This window comes from Miniopterus natalensis, chromosome 2 (genome assembly GCF_054644295.1).
Source record: "Miniopterus natalensis isolate mMinNat1 chromosome 2, mMinNat1.hap1, whole genome shotgun sequence".
NCBI classification, from domain to species: domain Eukaryota; kingdom Metazoa; phylum Chordata; class Mammalia; order Chiroptera; family Miniopteridae; genus Miniopterus; species Miniopterus natalensis.
Genome location: NC_142082.1, coordinates 146,769,166 through 146,792,841, shown reverse-complemented (window position 1 = coordinate 146,792,841; position 23,676 = coordinate 146,769,166). Strand labels below are relative to the sequence as shown.

Genomic DNA, 23,676 nt, shown 5'->3' with positions numbered 1-23,676 from the left:
TTGGGTCACAACCTCCTAGAGCATATTCAGATTGGTTGACACCATGTAGTTAAGACCTTCCATGCCCAGTTGTTTCTGAAGAGTTGCCTGCAGGGCTCAAATCTGATTTATTGATACCGAGATAAAATAACAACTAAAACAGGACACAGGGGGTCTGAGGTTGCCTGTCACTACTTGAGCCAAATTAAGCAGAGACAGAGTTGAATCATATGTGAGTATTTATTCTGTTATTTCCGCAAAATGGGAGAGCAGTCGGTCACCCTGGAAATTCTGCTCTGACTCCCCTCGCCAGTTGGCTGCTTATGTACCAGGGAGGGAGAAGGTAACTACGGGCGCAGCTGTGAGCTACAAGTGTAACAGAGAGAGGGGAGGGGAGGGTCTGCAGTCCGGCCTTCAGGAGCTCAAAGTCTGATAGCCAGGTGGCTAATCTTCTATGATGTTACAAACAGCTCAGCCTGTTCCTGGAACCAAAGAGTGGTCAGTGTTCCTGAGGCAGACTCCAAGAGGGGGCCAGGGTCCAGGCATAGCAACCAAATCAAAGCATATCCTGTCCTTGGTCTGTTCTCAAAATGTATTTCTTTTCTGAGTAATGGACTCACGAAGGCATCTTATCTTTTTAAAGCCTTGTTTCATCTTTTAGTTTCCCAGGGTCTGTAAGAAAACTTCTTATCTATGGTTAGTAAGGCGAATAATTATTAAACAACTGTGGCTCTGTTCTTACTACGTGCCCTTCCCCACTATCACCACCTTGTGTGCCATGTGTTAGGCACTTGAGTAAGAGATTTATATAAATTACAATGTAATCCTAACAACAGTCCTATAGCGTGGCTATCATTATTACCCTTATTTGGCATATGAAGAACCAGAGGCGGGAGAGAGTACATAGCTGGCTCTAGGTCACCTCCATGGGCAGTTACTCAGCCTTAGTTGTCTGTTTCCTGAGCCCTCACCCTTACTCTAAGCATTTCATAAACATATGTTTTTAGCTTAATTTAAAACCAGGAAGGTTCATAATTTTCACCTGAATTTTCAAACCGATTTATTTATTTCAAATTTTAGGTTTCTTTTAGATTTTTATCAGGCAAAAAGCAAAAACTGTTAGGAGGATTCACAGATTCATAGAATGTTGGAGCTGTCGTGAGTGATCTCAGCAATGCCCTTGCCCGACCAGCTGGGTTCATAGGCTTAGCTTGTGTGCTGGACGTTGGCTGGTTGCGGTTGATTTAGATTTCTGCGCCGATGGATGGATTCTCTTTTGATCTCTCTTCAGTCGCCTGGCCTGTGGCACTGACTCATCCTCACCAGTTTGTTAGATGGATGTCTTAGTGTTCAGCTTCTATTCATGCTCCAGCAGAACACTTACCATCAAGGGCACAGCCTGTGATAGAAAATAACTGTCAGACACACTCACATTATTTGACAAAAATATTGCCTCCACACTGCTGCAGGACTCCTGGCAGAGGGCTGTGCTTATGGCTGCTACGAGGGACATCATTCTGTCCTCACGGGAACATTTCTTTTCTTTGTAATTAGTGACAGTGCCCTTTTTGTCTGTGTAGGCTCCATCTGGTGTAGTGTGATTAAAGTTGATGGTTATTTTTATGTCATCGGCAATTATATTTTTCGTTCCGTTTTTAGAACATCTCTTGCAGGGATTTTGAATACTTTTTTGACTTCTCTTTTTGAACTTATCACCGAATTCTTACAAAGGTTAACAGCAGTGGTTTTCAGTGCCACCCTCACCTGAGAATTAAGCAGTCTGAACAAAAGCTTATTTCACCACACTAGTTCTTTTGGAGAGCTCTGTACTGAGTAGTTAATTACTTAGAAGCTACATCTCATTTTAGTTTTTCAAGATTGGATGCTTTAGAGCTTTTCTTTGAAGTTCTTTTTTTCCTTTCCCCCCCTTCCCTCCCTCCCTTCATCTGACCTGATGCTTGGTGGGACGTGCCTCAGGTGGGCCCTGTTGCCCTTGGCCCCACGCCTGCCTCCTGAGCACTGGGGGTTATCCTGCATCCCGCTGAGCGCCACAGCCCTCTGTCTTAACCAACACTCCAGGCCACTTTCACTTGCAGTTTGCTACAAGTGGTAATGAACTGCGTGAGACAGTTGCTTCTGTAGTTCAGAAATGCTCGTGTGTGTCTTCTGCCCTTCTCTCCATTCCCTTCTTTCCTCACTTTAGCTCTCTCTTTTGGTGACTTTACCAACTCTTAAGAATTTGCTGGTTAGCTCTAGGTTGAGGCAGGCAAGTTTATATCTCAAGGTCCAACGTCACTCAGTATTTCCCTCTCTCTTAGCTCCCTTCCATTCTGATACACACACACACACACATATATTTAAATATATCTTTATTGATTTCAGAGAGAGGAAGGGAGAGGGAGAGAGAGAGAGAAACATCAATGATGAGAGTCATTGATCGGCTGCCTCCTGCACGCCCCCGACTGGGGATCGAGCCCGTAACCCAGGCATGTGCCCTGACCGGGAATCGAACCTCGATCTCCTGGATCCTAGGTTGATGCTCAACTGCTGAGCCACGCTCAGCTGGGCCATTCTGACATTTTATTGGAACTCTCGGTTCAGTCTATGATTCTTTCCCTCCACAGCATCCCCCACTCCAGCAGTTTATCTCTGAATCTTCCCCCTTTCTGTTACTGCCATTATCATTTCCCATTTTCCTGAGTTTGAAATGCTGAAGCCCTTCTCTGATCTCTCTCCCTTATAGTCAAGAGGTTTTCCGTTCCTGAATTTTATAGATTTTATCCCTTAACTATCTTTTCAGCTCTTCCTCCCCCACCCTCACCTTTTCACTTTTTTTTGCCGTCATAACCAGTTCAAACCTAGAGTGCTTTTTACTGTGATCTTTCAGTAGCATCGTAAAGTCTATTCTTTGCAATGTGGATACCTTTGTATATATTTATATTCCAAAGCAAAATTCAGAGAATGCCTCCTCTCTGCTTGGAAACCTCAATATTTATTGTGTACAAAATTAAGTATAATACTTCGCCGGCTATTTGAAGCCTTCTACAATCTGACCGCAATCTGCCTTTCTGCTTTTCACGCCTCGAGTCCACTCCCTGTATCTCACACTTAACTGCAGGATTGTTTTTTATCTATATTGTGCTTTCCACGTCTACGCTTTCAGCCTTGTCCTCCGTAAGTGGAGTCCTGGCTCCAGTTATTATAGACCTGCCTACCTTTCCGTCCTTTATTTAATAATGCCTCTATTGATGCTTTTAAAGTAATGTAATCTTTCCTCATTTGAACCTTATAGGATTGTCTGGTTTTTCTGTCACACTTTTCTTACTGAGCCCTCATTTGTGCTTTAGGTCTAATTCTACGCAATGATTTAAATGTCTGCATGATTTGTAAGACAAAGGCATTAGAATAAAGTAATCAGTTTGGTGAATTTATGTTAGTATGACATCATCTTATTTATTATTATTTTGCACTTGATCTGAAAATCACCTCTCCTTTGAGGTTGTCTTGGTCAGGCCATGTTAGTTTGCTAACCTTGCCTTTGCCTAACTTCTGGGAATCTCTTCATTCTGACTTCAGACAGTCCAGGTAGTTGGTTTGCATGAACATAAAAGTCGGAGCACATGAAAATGCTGGTTAGCGTCGGGGTGGTTGTATTTTGTTTTGTAGTCGAATGTTTGGTTGTTCTCATCACTGATGTTTCTGATGTGTTAAAGTCCTTTAGAAGGTCCAATAAGAAGCACCCCTCTTCTCTGCCCCAGTCCTGAGTAAATTAAGAAGTAAGACAGAAATAAAGCTTATGGTGACCCAAATATTATCTCTATTCTCTGTACTATGTACATAAGACTATGTACTGGAGAATGTGGCTTGTGTCTTCAGGCAAGGGGACTTTCTAGTACTAAAGTACAGAATTAAGTAGGCGTCCCAGTCCCAGACAGCACCGCCCTGCCAAGTTCTCCTGGAGAAGCAGAGCAGAATTTGGGGTGCTCTCCAGGAGAGACTTGGTCTTTAAAGAAAAGGTGCTAAGCTACGCACACCAATTTACTTTTTTCAAAATGATCAATAAGTTGCTTTTGCCTAGAAGTGGAGAGAGGTTAGGAGTGACATAGCTGGTGGAGCAATTTTCTGCCTCAAGGGAGATACCTGGACTAGAGAATAGCCATTCCTCCTAACATGGTAATTCTCTGTGATAATCTGATGATTAGGAAAAAATGATATGATTAGTTATAATGGATTTACCCCTACATATTTAATAAAAGAAACAGTCCAGATTTCAGGTAATGCTTTGCACTTAATCACGATATAAAGATGATTTTTTTTTTTTTACTGTATCTAATGTGCAAACTAGGGTGGCACCTGGTTGCATGCTGGCCATTTCATAAATGTGACATTGATCCCGAATAGGCTCCTGCAATATGTATCACTGTTTGATCTTCTGTGTTAATGATAAACCACAGAAGCATCTAACCTGTCACAGTATAAGTATTCCTCACCACCAACACATCATAGGTTATTACGTCCCCCAGGCACTGACAAATAACTATTTCCAAGGCTCTACAAGAGACTAATTCAAATGAGATTATATTTGGAGGGAATTTCCTACTACTCTCTCTGAAGTTGCTGGTTTGCATACTTGATTAAATAAAAGTTTATAATTTTTCTCTTATAATTTTAAGTTAGTATACTGTAAAAATACTCAATTTCATTTTGTGTAGTCATGTAACTGTATTAAGGACAGACAGTTCTTTGAATTGAAAGCATTGAGAAATATACCAATATTCTAACCACAGATCTTTTTATGCCCTTATATACAGAAAAATAAATGTCAGTAATATTCAACAGTGATTAAGTCACAGAGGGATAGGGTTATGATGTGTGTGAAAGCATCTGGGCGGGGAAGCAATATATGTTATATAAATATTAAATCATAGCCGTCAAAGGTTAGGGTAATGGTTATATAAGTTACTCTTTAAAAAAAATCTATCATATAGCCTAGAAGACCCTAACACTATATGAGTGTCTGTTAAATAGGAACTGAATAAAATGGTGGATTTGGTAGGAGTAGAATTTCAAGCAAAAATCGCACTGTGAATTCTAATAGGTTGTGTATCTTTCTCTCTTTTCTAAATGCAACTCGTGGCTCCCCAGAATGTGGGGTGGCCCCTTATATGTTTTGCCTGTTTATTTTTATATATCTGAGAGAAGTTATAAATCTCAGTAAATTAAAACGTGGAAGCAACATTGCCTACATGCTTGAGAGACAAGAGAAACCTAACATCTAAATGATAATGTATTGTTATTCACTGAGTTTGCATAGACACCGATCTTCTAAAATAACTCCTGTTTCTATTATTTTATTGTTCATGTTAGCTTTGAAACTCTAACAGGATATAAAATAAGATAAAAATATGACATGTTATGTGAAGTAAAGACCAAATGAAAATATCATTAGTGACATTTACTACACAAAAGTTGCCCTTTGAAATTATTCAATTATTTCCAGGCTTTCATGCTATGAAGGTTATTTATACAAAGGTTCTTCTTCTCTGTCATCATAATGTCCAACATTTTATTAAGGTAAAGTGCCCATCGACACTGTGAATATTACACTTTTATTTCTACTTTGTGGTCTCAGACTTTTCCTCATAAAATCACATATAATTTTAGATTTTGTTATTTCCATGCTTCAGCTTCTCCAGCAGCTCCTGTTAGCTTTCAGAATAATTACAGAGCCCAGAGTTGTTTATTGCCATGTAACAAATTATCCCCAAATTCAGAGGCTTGAAACAATCATGAACATTTGTGATCTCACACAGTTACTCTGGGTGAGGAATTTGGGAGCAGCTTGGCTGGCTCTGCCTTGGGATCTCTCCTGAGGTTGCTGTCAGGGTGTCGGCCAGGGCTGCAGTCATGAAGGCTTGATTGGAAAGCTCTCTTCCAAGTCGGCTCCCTCAAATGGATGGCACGTTGCTGCTAGCTCTTGGCTGGAGCTCTCAGCTCCTCAGCAACTGAGTTGCAGCTTTTTGTGTTTTTTTTTTTTTTAAATTTAGTAAATCTACAAATTAAATGGGTAGAGAAATTAGCGAGTTTGCAAGTACCAGAAACAATCTGAAAGAGTTAGAGGACTTGTGGAAAGCTATTATTGAAAACCAGGAGAAGAAAGGAGTCCAAGAGAAACTTGAATGCATGGATTCAGAAAATAGGAATGTTGGATATGGAGGTGACATGACAGAATCTGTGGCCTTTGGCCTGCCTCCCCAGAACTCATAGTTGTGGCAGGACCAAAACCTCCTGTGCCTTCCACCCCATGTATGATCAGGGAGCTAGTGTCCAAACTTTGTGATTAATCAGGATTAATTGAAACCATGGATCAGCAGGGGATTAGACTTGGCAATTTAACCTTTCCTTTTTTGTTAAGTCAATATAATGCTTGACATTGTATGAAAACATACTTTAAAAGTGTAAGTATTACTGTTTTTTAAAACTGGTATCACTATATCGATGACAATGTAAAATTTAATAATGTGTTGATATTAATTTTTAAAAATAGGGAGAAATATTTTCTATTCTATTACCCATTTCAGAATACAAAATTGTGATAACAACCTGTACCATTTCTGAAAATGTTTTATTTACATTTCCTTTTTAATGGGTTTTGACCTTAAAAGTGTTATTTAATATGATTTCATGTAGTGCATATTTAGAAAATAAAGCACAAATTGACTTCATCAACATTATAGGATATTATATTATATGTATGCATAAATTAAGTATGCTGCTAAATCATACCTTGGGCTATAAGGTAAGATGTAAGGTTAATTTAATATTATTTTCATTCAATGGCTAGTTTCTCCTTAAAAGGAAAAGTAACAGGTAATAATTTCTTTTGGAATTATGTATTTTTCTCCTGAACAGTAACAAGCAGTTTAAGTCAATTCATCCTAATTTTTATTAGTCTAATGGAAAGAGAGCTATATTATAGTAAAATATAATATTTGTACTTTCTCAATAAAATGGAAAGTTTATCACTGTTTTTTCTGTGGAGAATAATTTATATAAATATGTGTTACTAAAAATTTATTGTAATACATACACTTTTGAAAATTGACATTAAACTCTAGATCTGAAAATACTATTATCCTTGCTGAGTTTCCAACCCTGGTCTTATTTCCTTTTCTTTCTAGAACCTCTTTGAATTGCATATATTGTAATACATATTTTTAGTATCAGAGGGGATTATATTTCAATTCTTGATATTTGAATTCTGTCAAAGTCAGTAAATCAAAAACATTTTCAATGTAAGCTCCTACTTCTAATAAGGAATGATAACCATCTGTCCAATGTTTTTAAATTCTCTTTGTGTACTGAACTAACAAGATTTGATCTGAATATTAATGGAATGGTGTCCTTAGGGCACAAGAGTTTTATGATCTTACATAAAGCCTTGTTTGTTTAACTAGAATATCCTTTCTCTTTAATGATATTCTGTGTTTTGATAGTTAATTTTCTTTGTTGATGTCCCATCAATGGCATAATTCTCTTCTTTTAGCTATTTTTATTCTGTTGCCATTATAAATTTACAGAAATCAGTCATAAATACTTTATATACCTTTAAAAAAATATGTTTTTATTGATTTTAGAGAGAGAGGAAGAGAGAGGGAGAGAGAGATAGACACATTGATGAGAGAGAAACATCTATATCAATTGGCTGCCTTCTGCACAGCCCATACTGGGGTTTGAGCCTGCAACCCAGGCATGTGCCCTGACTGGGAATCAAACCAGCAACCTCTTGGTGCATGGGTCAATGCTCAACCACTGAGCAACACCAGCCGGGCCTTTATATACTTACTTTAGTCTGATTGGAAGTGAAATACAATTAATTTTCCAGTGCTCTGATCCAATTTCATTTTATCTTTTAGTCTCTTATTCTAGACATAAGAAATAGAACTTACATTTATTGTTAACTATTCTAAAATATTTAAAATATTAATAATTAGCTTGGCCTTTAAAGAATCTTATCAGTGTGTTACTTTGGGTTCATTTTATTTATTAGAGAGTCATATGATAGGTAAAACATAAGAAGGAACACTTTTTCCTTTTCTCTTAATGAGTGAGGATAATTTCTTTGTTTTTAAACTAAAAGTGTTTTGAGTTAGCAGACTTTGAGCTAACCTCTCACTGACAAAACAAATCCTTCAATTCAAGAGGTGGACTGGATCATAAAAGTAATGTAATCCAACCCTTTAAATTCTACCCAGCTAATGGCCATTCCTCCTTGTCTGCACTGAAGAGAACTTACTACCTCCTGAGAGATTTAATCCTATAAGTTCTTTCTGACTATTCCTCCTACATATGAAATATTTGGTAATGAAGATGAATTCCTAAAGGGGATTATCTCTGACCTTATTTTAAGGCCCACAGGAAATACAGGAGTTATTTGCGTGTTGGGGAAGGAAGAGTATCTCAGGCAGAGGGTTCAGCACCAACATAGGAAACTGCAATCTGTTTACTGTTGCTGGAGCTAGAGTGAAAGGTTGGGAGTGGTCAAGGCAAGCAATGCCTTCTGTGTCATGTTAAGGAACTTGAATTTTATCATATAGGGGAATGTTGGTCATTGAAAGGTTTCAGGAGAAGGGATGATGTTCCCATACTTGTATTTTAGTTAGACCTATTGTCCATGGAGGGTGGATTTGAGATGGAAAAGGCTAGAGTGAGGAAGACCAGTTAGTCCTGTTGAGAGATGATGGGAACTCAAATTATGAGAGAAGAATATGGATGTAAGGGTATGAAATAGTAGGACCCCTGATTGAAATGGAAGGTGTGACGCACAAAATATCAAGAATGAGTTATTTTGAAAATGAAAAGGTGGGAAAGTCAAAAGTAGGAGTAGACTTAGGGATGGGAATGGTCAGATTGGGGATATGGGTAAACTGCGTATTGGGGAAATGCATGGAAATTTTGAATTTGGTTTTGTAAACTGAGTTTCATTTGGCAGCAGGATATTCAGGAGGACAGTGGTCAGGTGACTCTTCCAATCTGAAGCTCAGAGGAAAAGTCAGTGCTGGAGATATTGGATGTTAAACCCACAAGAGTGGGTGAGACCATGTAGTGATATGATAAAGACAAAGGCTGAGGACAGACCATGGCAAATGTCATCAATTATGGGACAAATGGAAGAAGAGACACTTAAAAAGGTGACTAAGACTTATCAGGGAAATAGAAAAAGAGAACAAGGAGTATTTGGTGTTAGAGAAGCTAAGGAAATAGTGTCAAAAAGAGTGAATGACTATGTCAGATGTAGCCTAGATGTCCTGTAAGTTAAAGGCCAATGTATTTCTACTGGACTTAGCAATAGTAGGGGTCTTTGCCAGAACAATTTCTAGAGTGTCTGCACTGCAAGTAATATCTCAGTGAATGTGGGTGATGATCAGTCTTTCTTGAAGTCTGGATGAGAGGGGAAGAGAATGGATGGTAGTTCAAAATCATGGGGTCAAAAAGCATTGGTTTTAGGATGGACCCAAGAGGCTTTAGAGGCAGAGGGGAAAGAGCCAGGTAAGAGGGCGGGGCTGGAAATACAGAGGGGAGCAAGGATGGCTGGTGGAGCGAGGCACCAAAAGGAGGGAGGGTGTGGTTTCAAAAAGTCCCAGGGGGAACCTTTTGCAGGAGGAGCACTACATCCTCTGAGAGACAAGAGAGGGGGTGGGGATGGGGTGAAGGTAGATACATGGATGTATGTGAGCAGGCAGGAAGCTGAAGGAAATCATGTTTGGTGGCTGCAATATTTCTTTGAGGTTGGAACCAAGGTCATATTCAGAGAGTGAAAGAGTCTTAGCAGCAGCTTTGAGGTGAACTTTGAAATTTGCTGAGAATGGGAAAGAGATTTGACAAGGATGAGAAACAGGATTAATGTGCAGAGCTGTGGTAGCCAATAAAATCGGGGATCATGATTGTGCTGTGGCTTATCAACCCGTTTGTGTCACTTTTTTCTACAGAAGTTTATTGAAGTCAGAGGAAGCACGTTGTAGCTCTGTATCAGAGTTGGGGTTGTACAGGGCAAGTGGGGTGCATAGGAATCAAGGGTGTTGGAGTTAAGAAAGTCTGGTAAGGAAATAGGAGTTTTGTGCTGAATAGGAGGGAACAGAGCTCAGGTGGTGGCTAATGGGGAGCAAGTGGGGAGGAGATGATACTTTTAAAGAGCTGAGGGGCTCCTCATAGGGGAGGTGTAATAGGAGCCAGATCTACAAACATACAGAGTATTTTAGTCCCACAGTGAAATATTGTTTGTTCATTTGTTTGTGTGTCCCCTCATTTTTCAATATGTTTTTATTGATTTTTAGAGAGAGAGGAAGGGAAAGGAATAGAGATATAGAAACATCAATGAGGGAGAAACGTCATCGATTGGCTGCCTCCTACACACCCCCTACTGGGGATGGAGCCTGCAACCCAGGCATGTGCCCTGATCGGGAATCGAACCAGTGATCTCTTGGTGCAGGGGTCGATCGATGCTCAACTACTGAGCCAAATGGACTGGACCTCTCATTTTTTTATCCATTCAACAAATACTTATTTAAGGCATGCTGTGTGCCAGTGCCATGGAGACACCAGTGGTGAAGAAGACAAATACAGTCCTCACTGTGTTACAGTTTATAGAAAGTGTGGTGCACGAAAGTAGATAATGCATTGTACAAAGTCTTGGGCCTTAAGTCTTCTGAGGTTGAGGGGTCTGAGTGATGACTGCATCATTGCCAAGGTGTGTTTTCCCAGAATCTTAATGATTTATATAGCGGTCTTAATTGAGTCCAGTCATGTATACCATCCAGATGGTTTCAGCAACACCTTACTCTCCCAAAGCCACTTTCTTGCAAATGGTTCCTGCTGTGGGAACAGTAGGCAGAATGCACATCCCAAGGCCAGGGGAGAGAATGAAGAGCCTCCGATTGCCCAGGTCTGGCTCCTGGGTCAGTTGGTAGTCATGTCCTCTTAATGACCTCCTCCAAAAGATGGCTGGAATCTTACCCAGGATGTTGTGTTTCTAATGAAGGCGGGTGGCTGCCCTGCTGGCCTTATTTCCTTGGGGCTAGCCGAGCCTCCTTACCTGACTCCCAAGTCCATGACCCTTGAATCATTGGCCTTCACTAGCATCCATGAAATCAAACCCAAATGAGGTTCTGCCCCTTGGAGGCCTAAATCTTTGTATCCTTCATGAAGCTAGAAACCCTCACTCTATCCAATCCTGCTTCCACAACTTCCCAGGAGGAGGGCTACCGCCATCTCTTACCTGGGGGCACAACCGCTTCCACTCCTTCTCCTCTAAGATTGTTTAGTTTACTTATTTGTTCAAGGCCTCTTTGTGAGAATCACTACTGAAGGAAAGGGACTCAGAACTAAGCATAAAAGTCTGGGAAATGTCCCTTTCCATTCTTTTGCTGTTGAGAACACAGCAGCAAAAAAAGCCAAGAAAACTAAGTAGTTTCTCCATAATTCTTTTGCTCTTGTCTACCGCTGCCTTCCATGATATATGTGAGCTCATCATATATTTTTAATATGCTTTTATATGTTTAATCTTGTTAAAACTTTATGACATCTTAGTGGTCCTAAACTTATTGTGTTTCCAGCCAAGAGCCTGAGGTTGTAGGCCATTTCAGTAGACTTGAACTAGTATTTGTAGCAGTCAGTTCTCTGTGCCCTCCAGTCCTCACCTCCAACACATTTACAGGTTTGTGTTCCACCTTAGTGCTTCTGATTGTTTTAAGATTGATATTCCATGACCTTGACTGTCTCAAAGGTGATAGTTCATACAGTCCAAGACAGATTTTATTAATCACATAAATATACACTCAGATTTACAAATATATCAGTGATAAAAATAAAAATCATTTATGACCTTGTCAGAAATGTACCCCTCTTACTGATGTCTTTTACTTCTGTTGATGTATAATGACTATTTTCACTCAATTATTTCCTGAAACTTCTCTAAAGGGAAGTGTTATAAATTCTGAATTCTGTCACCTGCATATGATTTATTGTCCAAACCAGTACACTTAGGTAGGAAGGGGACACTATTTATAATCATGCCAGGACAACAGTTATAAGCCACGACTGTCCCAAGTAAACCAAATGCATGGTCACACTACAGGGCAGAGACAGCACATTTTCATGTGACATCCTCAGGCAATTTTGACATTCTTGGTTTGATGTGATTTGACTCCACATTTGGGTCACACCAGTTCTGGCCTGAAATATTGCAGCACTTTTATTGTGTGCTTCAAGTGAATTTCAAGCTATGTTAACCTGCCATTTTGTGCTAATGACTCTAATGACTGAAATTAGTGCCAGACAATAAGCTTGGCAATACAGCATAAATGGTACCCACATTTCTCTTTTTGTTAACTGTATTATTTCAGTCAGCATATAGTTAGTTCACTACCGTTTTATTTGCAAAGCAATCTTAAATCAACAGCATTATTATTTGACTTTTAAAGCACATCCATTAGTGAATTTTTTGACATATGCATATGTTAAAAAGGAAATTCATATTGAAATTTTCAAGGAACTCTAATCACTGGTCTTCACAGTTCTTCAAATAGGTCTTGGTTTGAAGCTGAAAGGACTCCCAGCAAAGGGAACTTTGAACAAAGAGAGCCTGTGAGTCTAAAATAAGGTCACATTTTCAGTAAATACCCAAATGATGATTGACTTCAAATACCTTCCTGCCCTGCTCATAGCTATATCTCCAGCACCTAGAACCATGGCTGGCATGTCATAAGCACACATTAAATATTTGTTCAATGAATGAATAATATTCTTTACAGTTTGCTCTACCATACTTATGACATGGGTTTTTTCTCCTCAAGCATTCTTAATATCTATTTATAATATTCCTGTCAATGTGTTGTGTGGAGACTTCCCTGGCTTTCCATAATTTTTGATTCAATTAATCAAATCTGGTTGTAATTTGCAGTGCTAGTCTCTCTCCTCTGCCTCAGTAGAAAGTTTCCTGCATTCTTCTTTTAGTCACAGTCCACATTCCCCCTGACTTTCACATTTGCCCTTTGCTTTTCTTGTGCAAGCCAAGAAACCAGATGATGTAACCAAATCTCTCTTTTTTGCTCTATTTAAAGTTTTAGCTAGGGTAATGTTTCTGTTAGCCTGGTTTCCAAATGAAATCTAAAGTGCTGTTTTAATAAAAGTGAGGTACAGGGGAAAATCTAGTAGTTAAATCTTAAAAGATCTTTCTATGCTCAGTAAGAGCTACAAGAGAGCTACTATCTATCCCTAGAGAGACAATTTGCAGATGGGGATATGCGTGTGTGTGTGTGTGTGTGTGTGTGTGTGTGTGTATGTATGTATAACTTCGACTTATCGTGAATAAAAAGAGAATATTTTTCTCTAGTGAGAAATCCTATTATAAGATTTCAGGCCTACCCCGTTTTAATTATAGTTTCCATATGTATGTCATCTCCTTTTACATTATTTAGATATGCTTTCTCAGAAATAGAGATAAGTATAATTGACAAACTTTGTCTTAGGAGAAAACAGGTTGACTTGTATTTATGTTTTTTTAACCCGATGGTTTTTTCATCTTTGCCACCTTTTAGGATACTTATGCACTCATTTCTCTTCTCTACCATTAATCTCAAACATTTTTCTGAACTAATTCTCATATTAGTAATTTTTACTTTAGTGTTTCTCTTAATACATTTTCCTCCTTGAAATATTTACACTTTAACATTCTTTCTAAGTTTAGCATTTATCTTTGGAAATGGAATTTTAGGCCTCAGAGTGGAAACTATATTTTGCTGGGAGCCACACCAAGCTCCTTAACACATGCACATGCCTCCCTTCCCCCACAACCCGCACACTTGTACACATGTCTGTACATGTATGGGTAGTTCAGTTAAGAGCAAGGCTGAGTCATCGGTCTCTTATGATAGAGACTTTCCTTTTCCTTTTAAGTTTTCACGCACCTTTAATAATTGGATCTCACATAGTGAGGTCTGCCTTGGTTTTATTGTCTGGCCAGTGTTGGGAATGGGTCTATGGGAGCAAAAGGGAATTATATGGATTTTATACAGTGTCTTTGCCATTTGTCTTAAGTAGTTTCAGATGAACAAACCAAAAACATATTTGTGAAATAGACTATAACAGGCAGGCTCTCTAATTCACCTTGTTTTCATGCAGCATAATCCATAGTCTCATGTTGCTATTATTTGCTCCAGGATGATGTAGGGCTATTTATTTATTTACTTATTTATTTATTTAAATTCATCTGAGATCAGTTGTTTACAAATGAATAAAAAGGACATTGTATAGTGATTTCACCAAGAAATCAGTCTTACAGCAAAGACTTCAGAATGTAGTGAAATAATAGAGATTTGCTAAAACAAAGAAAGATGAATGAATTTTGAGTCGTGGTGTACACTGATGTTAAATAATATTTATATTGCAGGTCAGTTGCTCCGGTTAAAAATGTTTCGAGAGGATCACGGGTCATGGATGACGATGTTCTTCAGCACGATTCTCTTTCTCTTCATATTTTCTCACATATACAACACGATTCTTCTCATGGATGGGAACATGGGGTAGGTTATATTTCCGCTTTCTACTGTGGTGAGTGTTATGTTGGAAACTCGTAAGATTCAGAGAATGTTATAGTTTATAGTAGACTAAATGCTTTTACAAATATTCTACTCTAAATAGGTCTACTAAATGCATTTTCTTAAGACGTTTGGAGTATGTTCTCCAAGAAGCTTTTAACAACCTTTACATTGTGTTCCTTCTTGAGGCTTCTCTGTGAGGGCAGTTTGAGGGCAGGTACTAATTTCGTTACAGTGACAGGTATGAGGATCGGGAAACCTTATTGACTTGTTTATACGCACAAGATTAGTGAAGCTGGGCTGAGCTGAAGGTCTCCAGATTTGCAATTCCATGGCTCTGCAGCGCCTGGCTAAATAAAAGTGTTTGATACTGGTGGCATGTTTTTTTAAACTCTCTTGACAGGTCCAACAGAGAGACCTTTGTTATAACCGGGTCATTTTAAAAGTGGCCACCCTATATTAGATCCAGGGTTGTGATCTATACTTATCAAATCACTAATCAAATCACCATGGCATGAAGAACTGCTGCCAAGGAGATTGTAGATTGTTTTTAACTTTCTCCAGTTCTTGGTGTGCTCTTGGTAAGTTTTAAGGGCAGAAAATAAGGAGGATTGCTTAGTCTGTAGCGTTAGGAATTAGATTAGTGACAGGAATAAGCCACTTTAGATATTTGTGGTGCACTGAAATGGTTCATAAGGAAGGTTTTTATCTGTCTTCCCATAGATCGGAAAGCTAGGTAATGTCCTTTCCTCCTAAATCTAGGCGAGGCAAGCTTGTCTGCCAGTTCTGGAGTGCAATTACTTTGATGTAATGTATATTTCTTGGCCACCACTGTTCGATGCTGAGAGGGATAGCTCAATTAAAATTTTGTTTTTTCTCCCCCATTAAAGGAGATGAATAGTAAAGGGAAAGCAGGTGTTTCACAAGCTTTTATACCTTAGTCCATACTAACAAGTGGTAAATTCAAGAAGGTGATTTTAGATCAGATGTTCAAGCTTTAGGGAGGTATTAAAATGCTCTGTCTACACTTATTTCTTGAGCTTTAAAAGATGCCATTTATACTGGGTCTATTTGTAAATGGTGGAGTTATAGACTCTAAGGCATAGCTAGTCAGAATAAGCCTCAGCCTCAGAGCTATACCTGTAATAACGGAACGGGTAATGATGCTCTTGGAATTGCCTAACACAGCCAAAGGTCTGTGAGCTATAGTGCGTGCTCACCACTGGAACCAGGAGGCGAAGGCACCCGTGTGCAACTTACATTTTTTAAGGCTATTGCTGGAAGTAATACATTAAATAATGTATAAAATATATCCTTTGCTCAGAAGTTCACTTTTCATCCAATTCTATTTTTTTTTTTAAAATGTGGAGCTAGTAAACTAACCAGAAGTGCTTATTCTGAGGAAAAAAAGCAGTGAATTAAATGCAGCAATAGATGATAATCCCTGGCACATTGTAAAGCACTCAATAGCTAATACTAAAACTAATCTTAATGTGAGCTACCAGTCATTGAGCACTCGGTAACAGACATGAATTGTCTGTTAAATCCCACAATGACCCTATGCAATAAGTATTTTTATTATCTCCATTTCACAGAGCAAGAAACTGAGACCAGAGAGGTTTCGTCACTTGTCTAAGGTTACATTATAATGAAATCTCTATTTTAAACAATAATAGAGGAGTTGAGCTATTAAGTTGTGAATTCTAGTTATACAGCCTGCTCTTTGGCTAGCTGATTTGACTGATGGTTGACCCTGTTACTCAATCACCATGTGCCTATTAGCCTTTCTTTACATTTTTATCACTCAATCTGAATTTGAAAATTGAAAGAAGTAGGAGGTATGTGCAGGAAATAAGAGAAGAGTTAGTCTAGGATTTATGTGTATTGATCTTACCTAAAATCGAAAGTGATTCTCTTTGATTCTCAGACTAATTACAGTGTTCCATATTCTTATGTAATTCTTCACCTCTTCACCAATATGTTTCATCTTTGTTGGAAAAGAACTGTTTTCTGAGAGGACATCTTAATGGTGCCACTTTTTAAAAAATTCAAAGCAAGGGACAAATGATTTAGTTCTAGAGATCAAAAAAAATTATATCTCCATTTATAAAGGATGTATTACCAACTTTTATAACCCATGCCAGTGGACCTAGTGAACACTTTAAGATAGGAATGTAAACTTGGAGAAAAATCAGTTCTTAGAGCAAATGGATACAACTGTGCTTTTGGGGTTCTCCAGGAGACACTGTGAGGCGATGCCTCATCCTTTGTAGAGCAGGGAAGGATGGAACCAGAGGGTGTGGAAAGGACAGTAGGCACACAGATATCACGGTTGACTGGTTTCACATCAGAGAATAGCTGGTGGTAGAGGGGAGCTCAGGATTCTTGATACAAGTGAATCTGATTTGCACTAGGGGTTCCATGTACCCTGGTTTGTGGATCTCTCTAGGAATATTGGTCTAGAACTCTTCTGAAAAGGGTTTCGAGGATTTCCTATGACGGCTAGACCTTCAGGCCTATGATGAGTGGATTTAGGGTTTCTGAGAGGGAGAAAGGAGTTTTCCTAGAGTGATTGGCCTTCCCCCCACCCCACCCCCATTTTAGGATTGGGTGTAAATTTACACTAAGCTGGAGTCCTTTGATTCCTTGTTATAAAGAACAAAATCCCTTGGTTTATCTGACCGGAACCTCAAGAGTTTTAGCCAGAACTGACTTGGTGAGAGTCCAGTTGCCTGCTCCTGGTTTTCTGAGTGCGGTGAGTCCCCTGGAGTATGCACTGACTTTATGGCTTTAGCCATCTGTGTGAGCCAAGCGGAGGGGCAGTCAGATGGTGGGGAGAGAGGCCCGTTAGCTGGCTGGGCCAGAAGGGACCGTGGCTCAGACAGTCCCTGTTTCCTGCCACTCTGGGGGAAGTCTCTCACCCTTGATTCTTTCCATCCCTCTACACCTCACATCACCAAAATGCTGCTATCATAACTTCTTTTATTCTTTCAATCACCAAGACCAGACTAAACTCATCTTTCTGTAAATGCTCGAGCTGTAGGTGAGGGTTCTTCCGCAGAGAAGGCTCTGATCCTGGGCAGGATTTTGCATCTAGATGTGTTATAAGCAGCTTCCTTTTTTTTTTTTTTTTTAACAAGGTGGGCAGACTAGGTAACCTGAAGCCTCTCCTACTACAAAATCTTTAGAAATGCTGGAAAGTAGGAAGCAGCTGATACTCTTTTTAAATGCACGGTGGGGCTTACCCAGAGGTAAGGAAAACCCGAAGCCAAAAATGAAGAAGGATCTGAAAACCAGGGCAGTGAGCCTGTGACTGACACTTGAGACAGTGGCTTAGGACTGGTGTTTTAGCTCCCATGTCAGGACCAGAAATACGAGAAATAATAGTCTCGTATTAAGTGAGAAATAGAAACAGAAGCCCCTGCATTAATGGTCCTGAAAAGTGCCCCATAGGAGGGTGGATTAGAAAACATACAACCACTAGCGCAGGGAGCATCTAGAAAGCTTGTCAGACTTACACTGGATTTTGGATGAAAACAGTAATCTTCCATGGAACTCATAACTGCAGGTGTGGCTTTTTGGTTTTGATATACATTTTCCTTTCGATTTTTACCCGCCTCCCGAAAACAAAGAAAACAAAACCCATCCCTGGCCATTCTTCTCTCCCAGTTCCAGGTGCCTACTTCTCTCTGGAGCCCCCCTCCCCAGTAACTTCCAGAATCCCTCCGGTTTGTTATTTAGAGCAGTTCAGCTCCCTTTCATCTCAACTCTATTCATTGCGATTTATCCGGGGCTTTTCCTTTTGTAACTGAAATCTTATTAATGCATTTTCCCATCAAAAGCACCATTTATCCTCTGAGATAAATGCTTCTGCCTTCTCAGAATATGAAGGGGGGCTGCTGCCGCCTTTTGGTTTTGTGCTGTTTTTAAAATAGCAATTGCCCTTTATCTTTTGGCTCAACTGATGTTTAACTATCTCTTGGGAGAGAGACAGGAAGATACTCAAAGAAAAAGGGGCAAAGCAATCAACTAAGTTAAAATTCAGGTTATTTAGTCATCACGGTTCAACCATATGCTGCACCGTTTACATACAGGCCGGTGCCTCAAGCAAGTGAGCTGTTAATAGGAGAGAAACCTGAAACCATTTTCTTCCGTAGTTACGGGACTTTATTAAAAATGATTCTAGATGAATCTCCTTCCAATTTTTTTGGTTTCCTCTTTGTTCAACCAGGTATCCTAAAGCCAGTCTATTTAGAAATTTTCTATTGGGTAGAAAGAAAGAAAGAGGTGTGCTTCGAAGTACAGGGTGAGGTTTTTCTAGAAACCGACACGTTAAACCCTTTTTGATGTTGTCTTTCTTATGATCGTCTTCGTCATGGAATTTTTATAGCATCTATAGTATAAAGCCCTAATTCAAGAAAGGCTTTCCTGGTGTTTTCAAATATCCCAGGTCCCCGGAGGATAACACATGTATTATGTATAAGGAATGAGGCCAGGGAAGCCTGTATACACCATTGTTGATGCTCATAAAAAAATTCTGCGAAGAGCCACTTGATGGCAGCAAAGGGCATGTTTTCAAGCGCTGACAGCCCCATTGTATTGCCACAGGCAGGCTTTCTCCTCAGAGGAAAGAATCTTCCCCTTTTGGTTTCTGAAACTTGGGCTTGAAATAGCCGGGTTCCTAGTTGTTAATGGACGTCTTTGAAGAAATCCACGTGGCAAGCTCTATAATGAGCACGTATTATTTTGTGATGTGCTTGGCCCCCTTTCAGTTTGAAAACAATTTTAAATCATAGTATATATAACCATGTTTGTGCACACATATACATCTATATGTTGTAGACTTATTTCAGTGCTACAGGGATAACACTGAGGGAATTAAACACTTGGCTCACTTGTAAAAATGCCTTCATGAACTGGAATTTCCAAAGACTGCATAGTATTTTAGGGCAGGATATGAGGAAGCTGATATTTTCTAGTGTTAATGACGAAAAGAAGGAGTTTTCTTTTTCCTTATACAAAGCCTTTTGCAGGGAAAATTTACAAATACTAATTAATACATCAGTATGTGTTAAGTATTCTGGGGACAGAATTTGAGAAATAAGACAAAGTGAGTAAGGCAATTTTGAAAAATGTATTAGTATTCATAATCAGGACCTGAAAAAAATGAAGGTAAGAATTAGGTGGTGGGTATAGTGAGAAGGGAATAGACTCAGGCTCTCTTTTGTTATCATTCTGATAAGTTTTCCTAAGAGCTTATGTGGAATGCTCATTAAATGTCATGGGATTTTTATAGCATCTAGAGTATAAAGCCCTAATTTAAGAAAGGGAGGTGACAGGAGGGAATATTTAAAATGGACACTTAACTAAAATCTGAAATGAATGGCTTCCGTGTACAGAGGAGAGAGCAGAAAGGATCAGCATAGACTCCTTTCTGGGATGGAGGAAATTGTTCAAGATTTAATGCTTTTGAAAGTCCATGTACACAGCTGACCTAGGCCTTAGCACCTGATACTCTTAGCCTCATTTTAAAAAGAATGACCCGTACTCCAGTCTATCACTGTGCTTGCACATTGTGTCAGAAAAGACTATGTGATTTATAGCTTCAGTTTCTGTTGCCAGAGGTATGGGTTTAGCACGTTATTTCCCCAAAGCTGAGTTACTCTTAAATGGAAAAATTCAGGGTGAAGTTTTACTCCAGATAGTACTGTTCTCTTTACTCAGTTTCTTATTTTTTAAAACTTTCATTAATGCTTTCAGATCCTTACTCAAGCTTATTTCTTTTCTAGTCAACATTGATCTAGGAGTAGAAGCCCAGAACATATTTTTACTTTTAAGAACTACAATTGTCACTTGCTATTGCTCTTTAAGTATGAAGTTGGTTGACCTGCTACTGTTGTTTATGTTGATAGCTTCCATCTAAGAAAGGAATGGGTTGTGTGTTTGATTCTTTGTTTTCAAAGGTGCTAAATTTATTTTGGGAAATGGCAAGAAAAAAATGAAATAGTCTTTAATGATATTAAACTACAATTTTGGTGTGACTTAAATGGACAAAATTATTGATGTACAAAGCTATCATTTTAAATTGTAGTAAACGGAAAAAATGAATATGGTATTATTTTCAAAGTGATGGGTACGTAGAGATGGGCAAAGGACAGAGGCTCTGAGAAGGGTTCAGGAGCTGGGGGTGGGGGGAGAAAGCTTAGCTGTCAATATTCATGAATCCTGGAAGTCCTTGAGTCAATGGCTGAAAAGCTTGATTGGCTTCTGATACAAGACTGAATGCAAATTCTGCTGGAGTGGTGCTTTAAATAATTTGTTGGCTTTACTCTTAATTAGGCTAAACATTGACTTGCTTGTGCAATTAATTCACAATAATAGCACAATTAATTACTAACGCTGGGAGAAAGAGGCAGAGCTGGCTACTGAGAGAGGGCTGGTGAGAAGAAAAGCTGGCAATGAATGGCTGAGTGTAGTCGAGAGGGCTGCAGCCAGTGGGGCACTGGAGGGAGAGAGGGAGGCTTGGTGAGAGAAAGGGAGGGAGAAGCAGAGAGAAGGGAACAGGGAGGGAATGAGGAATGGAGGGAGGAAGGGAGGGAAGGAGAGAGAGACTTATTTAGTCAGAGGTAGTATAGCAATAGGGCACAGTTTGCCTCTTTTAATACTGATGGTTTCACATTACTTGCTGTGATAGTGTAAAGGTAAAATAAAATAGCACAGCACATCTAAATTATCACAAGTTTACTGTTAGTATTGTCTGAATTGAAGTTTTAAAGCATTAATGAAAAACACAATCAATGCTGCATCCTTACTACTCTGTGGGAGTGCATTTTCTATCCAGAATCAACATTGATTTGACACACTTAAGAGGTGTCCTGTTCATAGTTGCTTATTTCAACTCTGTCATTAAATAATTTACCAGCTATTACAAGGGAAACATTCTGATCCAGGAAACAGGATTCCTGGCTTTTAGCCCCACCTTAGCTATTCACTGGCAAAAATAACTCGGAAAAGTTGGAGTTTTCTCATGTTTAAGACACGAGTTGTGATTATGGGTTGTTATTAGTATTACTGTCATCATCATCGTCATCATTAATCTGGAGGAAATGCACACTTCTGAAGCGGAGAAACAAACTAAACTTAAGGCTGCTGAAAATGTTGATTACGGTTAGCTTTGCTTTGTATGGAAGGTGAGGTGGTGTAGAAGAAACAGCATGGACTTTTGTCCTGACACCCTTAAGCCATGTGGCCCAAGGTAACTTCACTTTCTGAGCCTTATTTCCTCAAATGTAAAATGGGGCTGTTAGTACCAACCTTCGGGCTGTTGTGAAAATCAAAGAAGACAATGTATGCAGAGCAGTTGGTATGGTGCCCACCGTATAATGAGCTCCTGGTAAATGCTAGTTGCTATTATGATAATAGAAAATATGTATTTTAGTTCCTCAAGTAATTTAGCTCTCAGTAAATATTAATTGTTATCATAATAGCAATAAGTACTTTGGACAATACAATAAAGTTATGTAATTTATGTCAGTGATGTTACATTATTATGATACAACTATAATCAGTATTATCATTTCATGCAAAATGCCTAAATGAATACCAAGTACCAGTAGGTCTTCGGTAAATATTAATTGTCTGGGCCATAATTAACAATACGTGATGTTAAATATAGTTGAATTTATGGAGTGAATTAACATATGGCATGCACAGCACCTGGTTCGAATGCCATTAGAACACACCTTTATGAGTGTACATAAACTGTTCCTTATTTTATTTTTCATTAAAGAAAAGGAAATACAGAAATTAATATGATATTTTATTAGGATTCAGAAGAGGAAATCAGACATAAATAATTATTTGCTAATTTTGACCTTCCTGAAAAGAGAGGAGAAATTTGATGGAATTATGGATATCGTGGGAATTAATGGTGTGTGTGTGTGTGTGCATGTGTGTGTGTATCCATTGTCTGGACACTATATAATAACAAATATCTTTAAGTTCTATCTCGATTCATTTTTCCCAGTGGTGAACACACAGGACTTACTTTCTAGACGTGTATATGATAGCCTGAGGCTTAAGGTTAACCTAAAGTTAGAGCTTAATTTAATAAACTAATAAGAGACAATCCAGTGGTTGCTGAGAAAGTGACATTTCTGTGGCAGGTTATCCCATTAGTAATCTAGTAACCTCATAGTTATTCTTGAGGGATTGGGGAAAAACAGTAAGCAGAGTTCTGTTAATAAAATACTTCCTCATTCAAATAGCCCCCGGGTAAGGTAACGTCGGTTGTATACCTGCTGCGGCTGCTCAGTTAGCAATCGCTGCGGCCCTTCACTCTCTAGCAGCAGGTCAGGAGGAGGATGCCTCCTGCCCTGGAGAGAGTGGGCCGCCTCTGCTCGCCTTAAGGAGAGGGTCACAGTGGAGCTGCCTAACTTCTCTCTGGTGCAGTTTCCTTAGGCTACAGCCAGGGGACCCTGACACTCTACTGTTTTTTCTTCTTTTTCTAGAGAAGCAAATGTGCAAACATACTTGATTAAATTAGTGTCAAAAGACATGGAAGAGCGTAATAATAATTAAAATATTAAAATTACTTAGAAATGGGGTACTTAAAGACCGATCCCGATGTAAGTAGCAGCCCTTAACTAATTAAAAAAATACTAATTTACATCGACAATAAAAGATCAATGAAATTTTAAAAATGTTTGAAAGAAGGGGGGTATTGGATTTTGACTTCTGTTTTGTAGTGTATGTAATTTAATTCTCTTGCTCTAAAATACATGTTCTAAAAGATTAGAAGGATGATTCCTAGGTATTTTGCAAAGCATAAAATGTTTAGCATCCTGTGTAGTAACAGCAAAGAATACATATGTTACATATAAAATGCTTATTTTCTTTTAGTAAAAAATAATAGATTTCTTTGCTTCAAATTTTCCATATACTATCTATATATGCATATTGTGTTATTTTTAATATATTATAAGGTATATCTTATATGTAATAGTATAAATTATTTGATATACTTTTATTAGAGAATTTGATGTGCAAATTACATCTAAGCATCCAAAATAAATCACTGATGATAAAATTATGAGTAATTACA

At 38.8% G+C, this 23,676-nt stretch overlaps 1 protein-coding gene across 2 annotated transcripts in view; it reads left to right on the top strand.

Annotated features, from left to right (window-relative positions):
* Nucleotides 1-23,676, top strand: part of TMEM117 (transmembrane protein 117) — a 388,807-nt gene that overhangs the window by 60,080 nt on the left and 305,051 nt on the right. For both annotated transcript variants that reach the window (XM_087813934.1, XM_016201158.2), the window contains one exon: nt 14,426-14,558. In XM_087813934.1, coding sequence (XP_087670060.1) covers nt 14,426-14,558 — 133 coding nt within the window. The remainder of the gene's footprint in view (nt 1-14,425; nt 14,559-23,676) is intronic.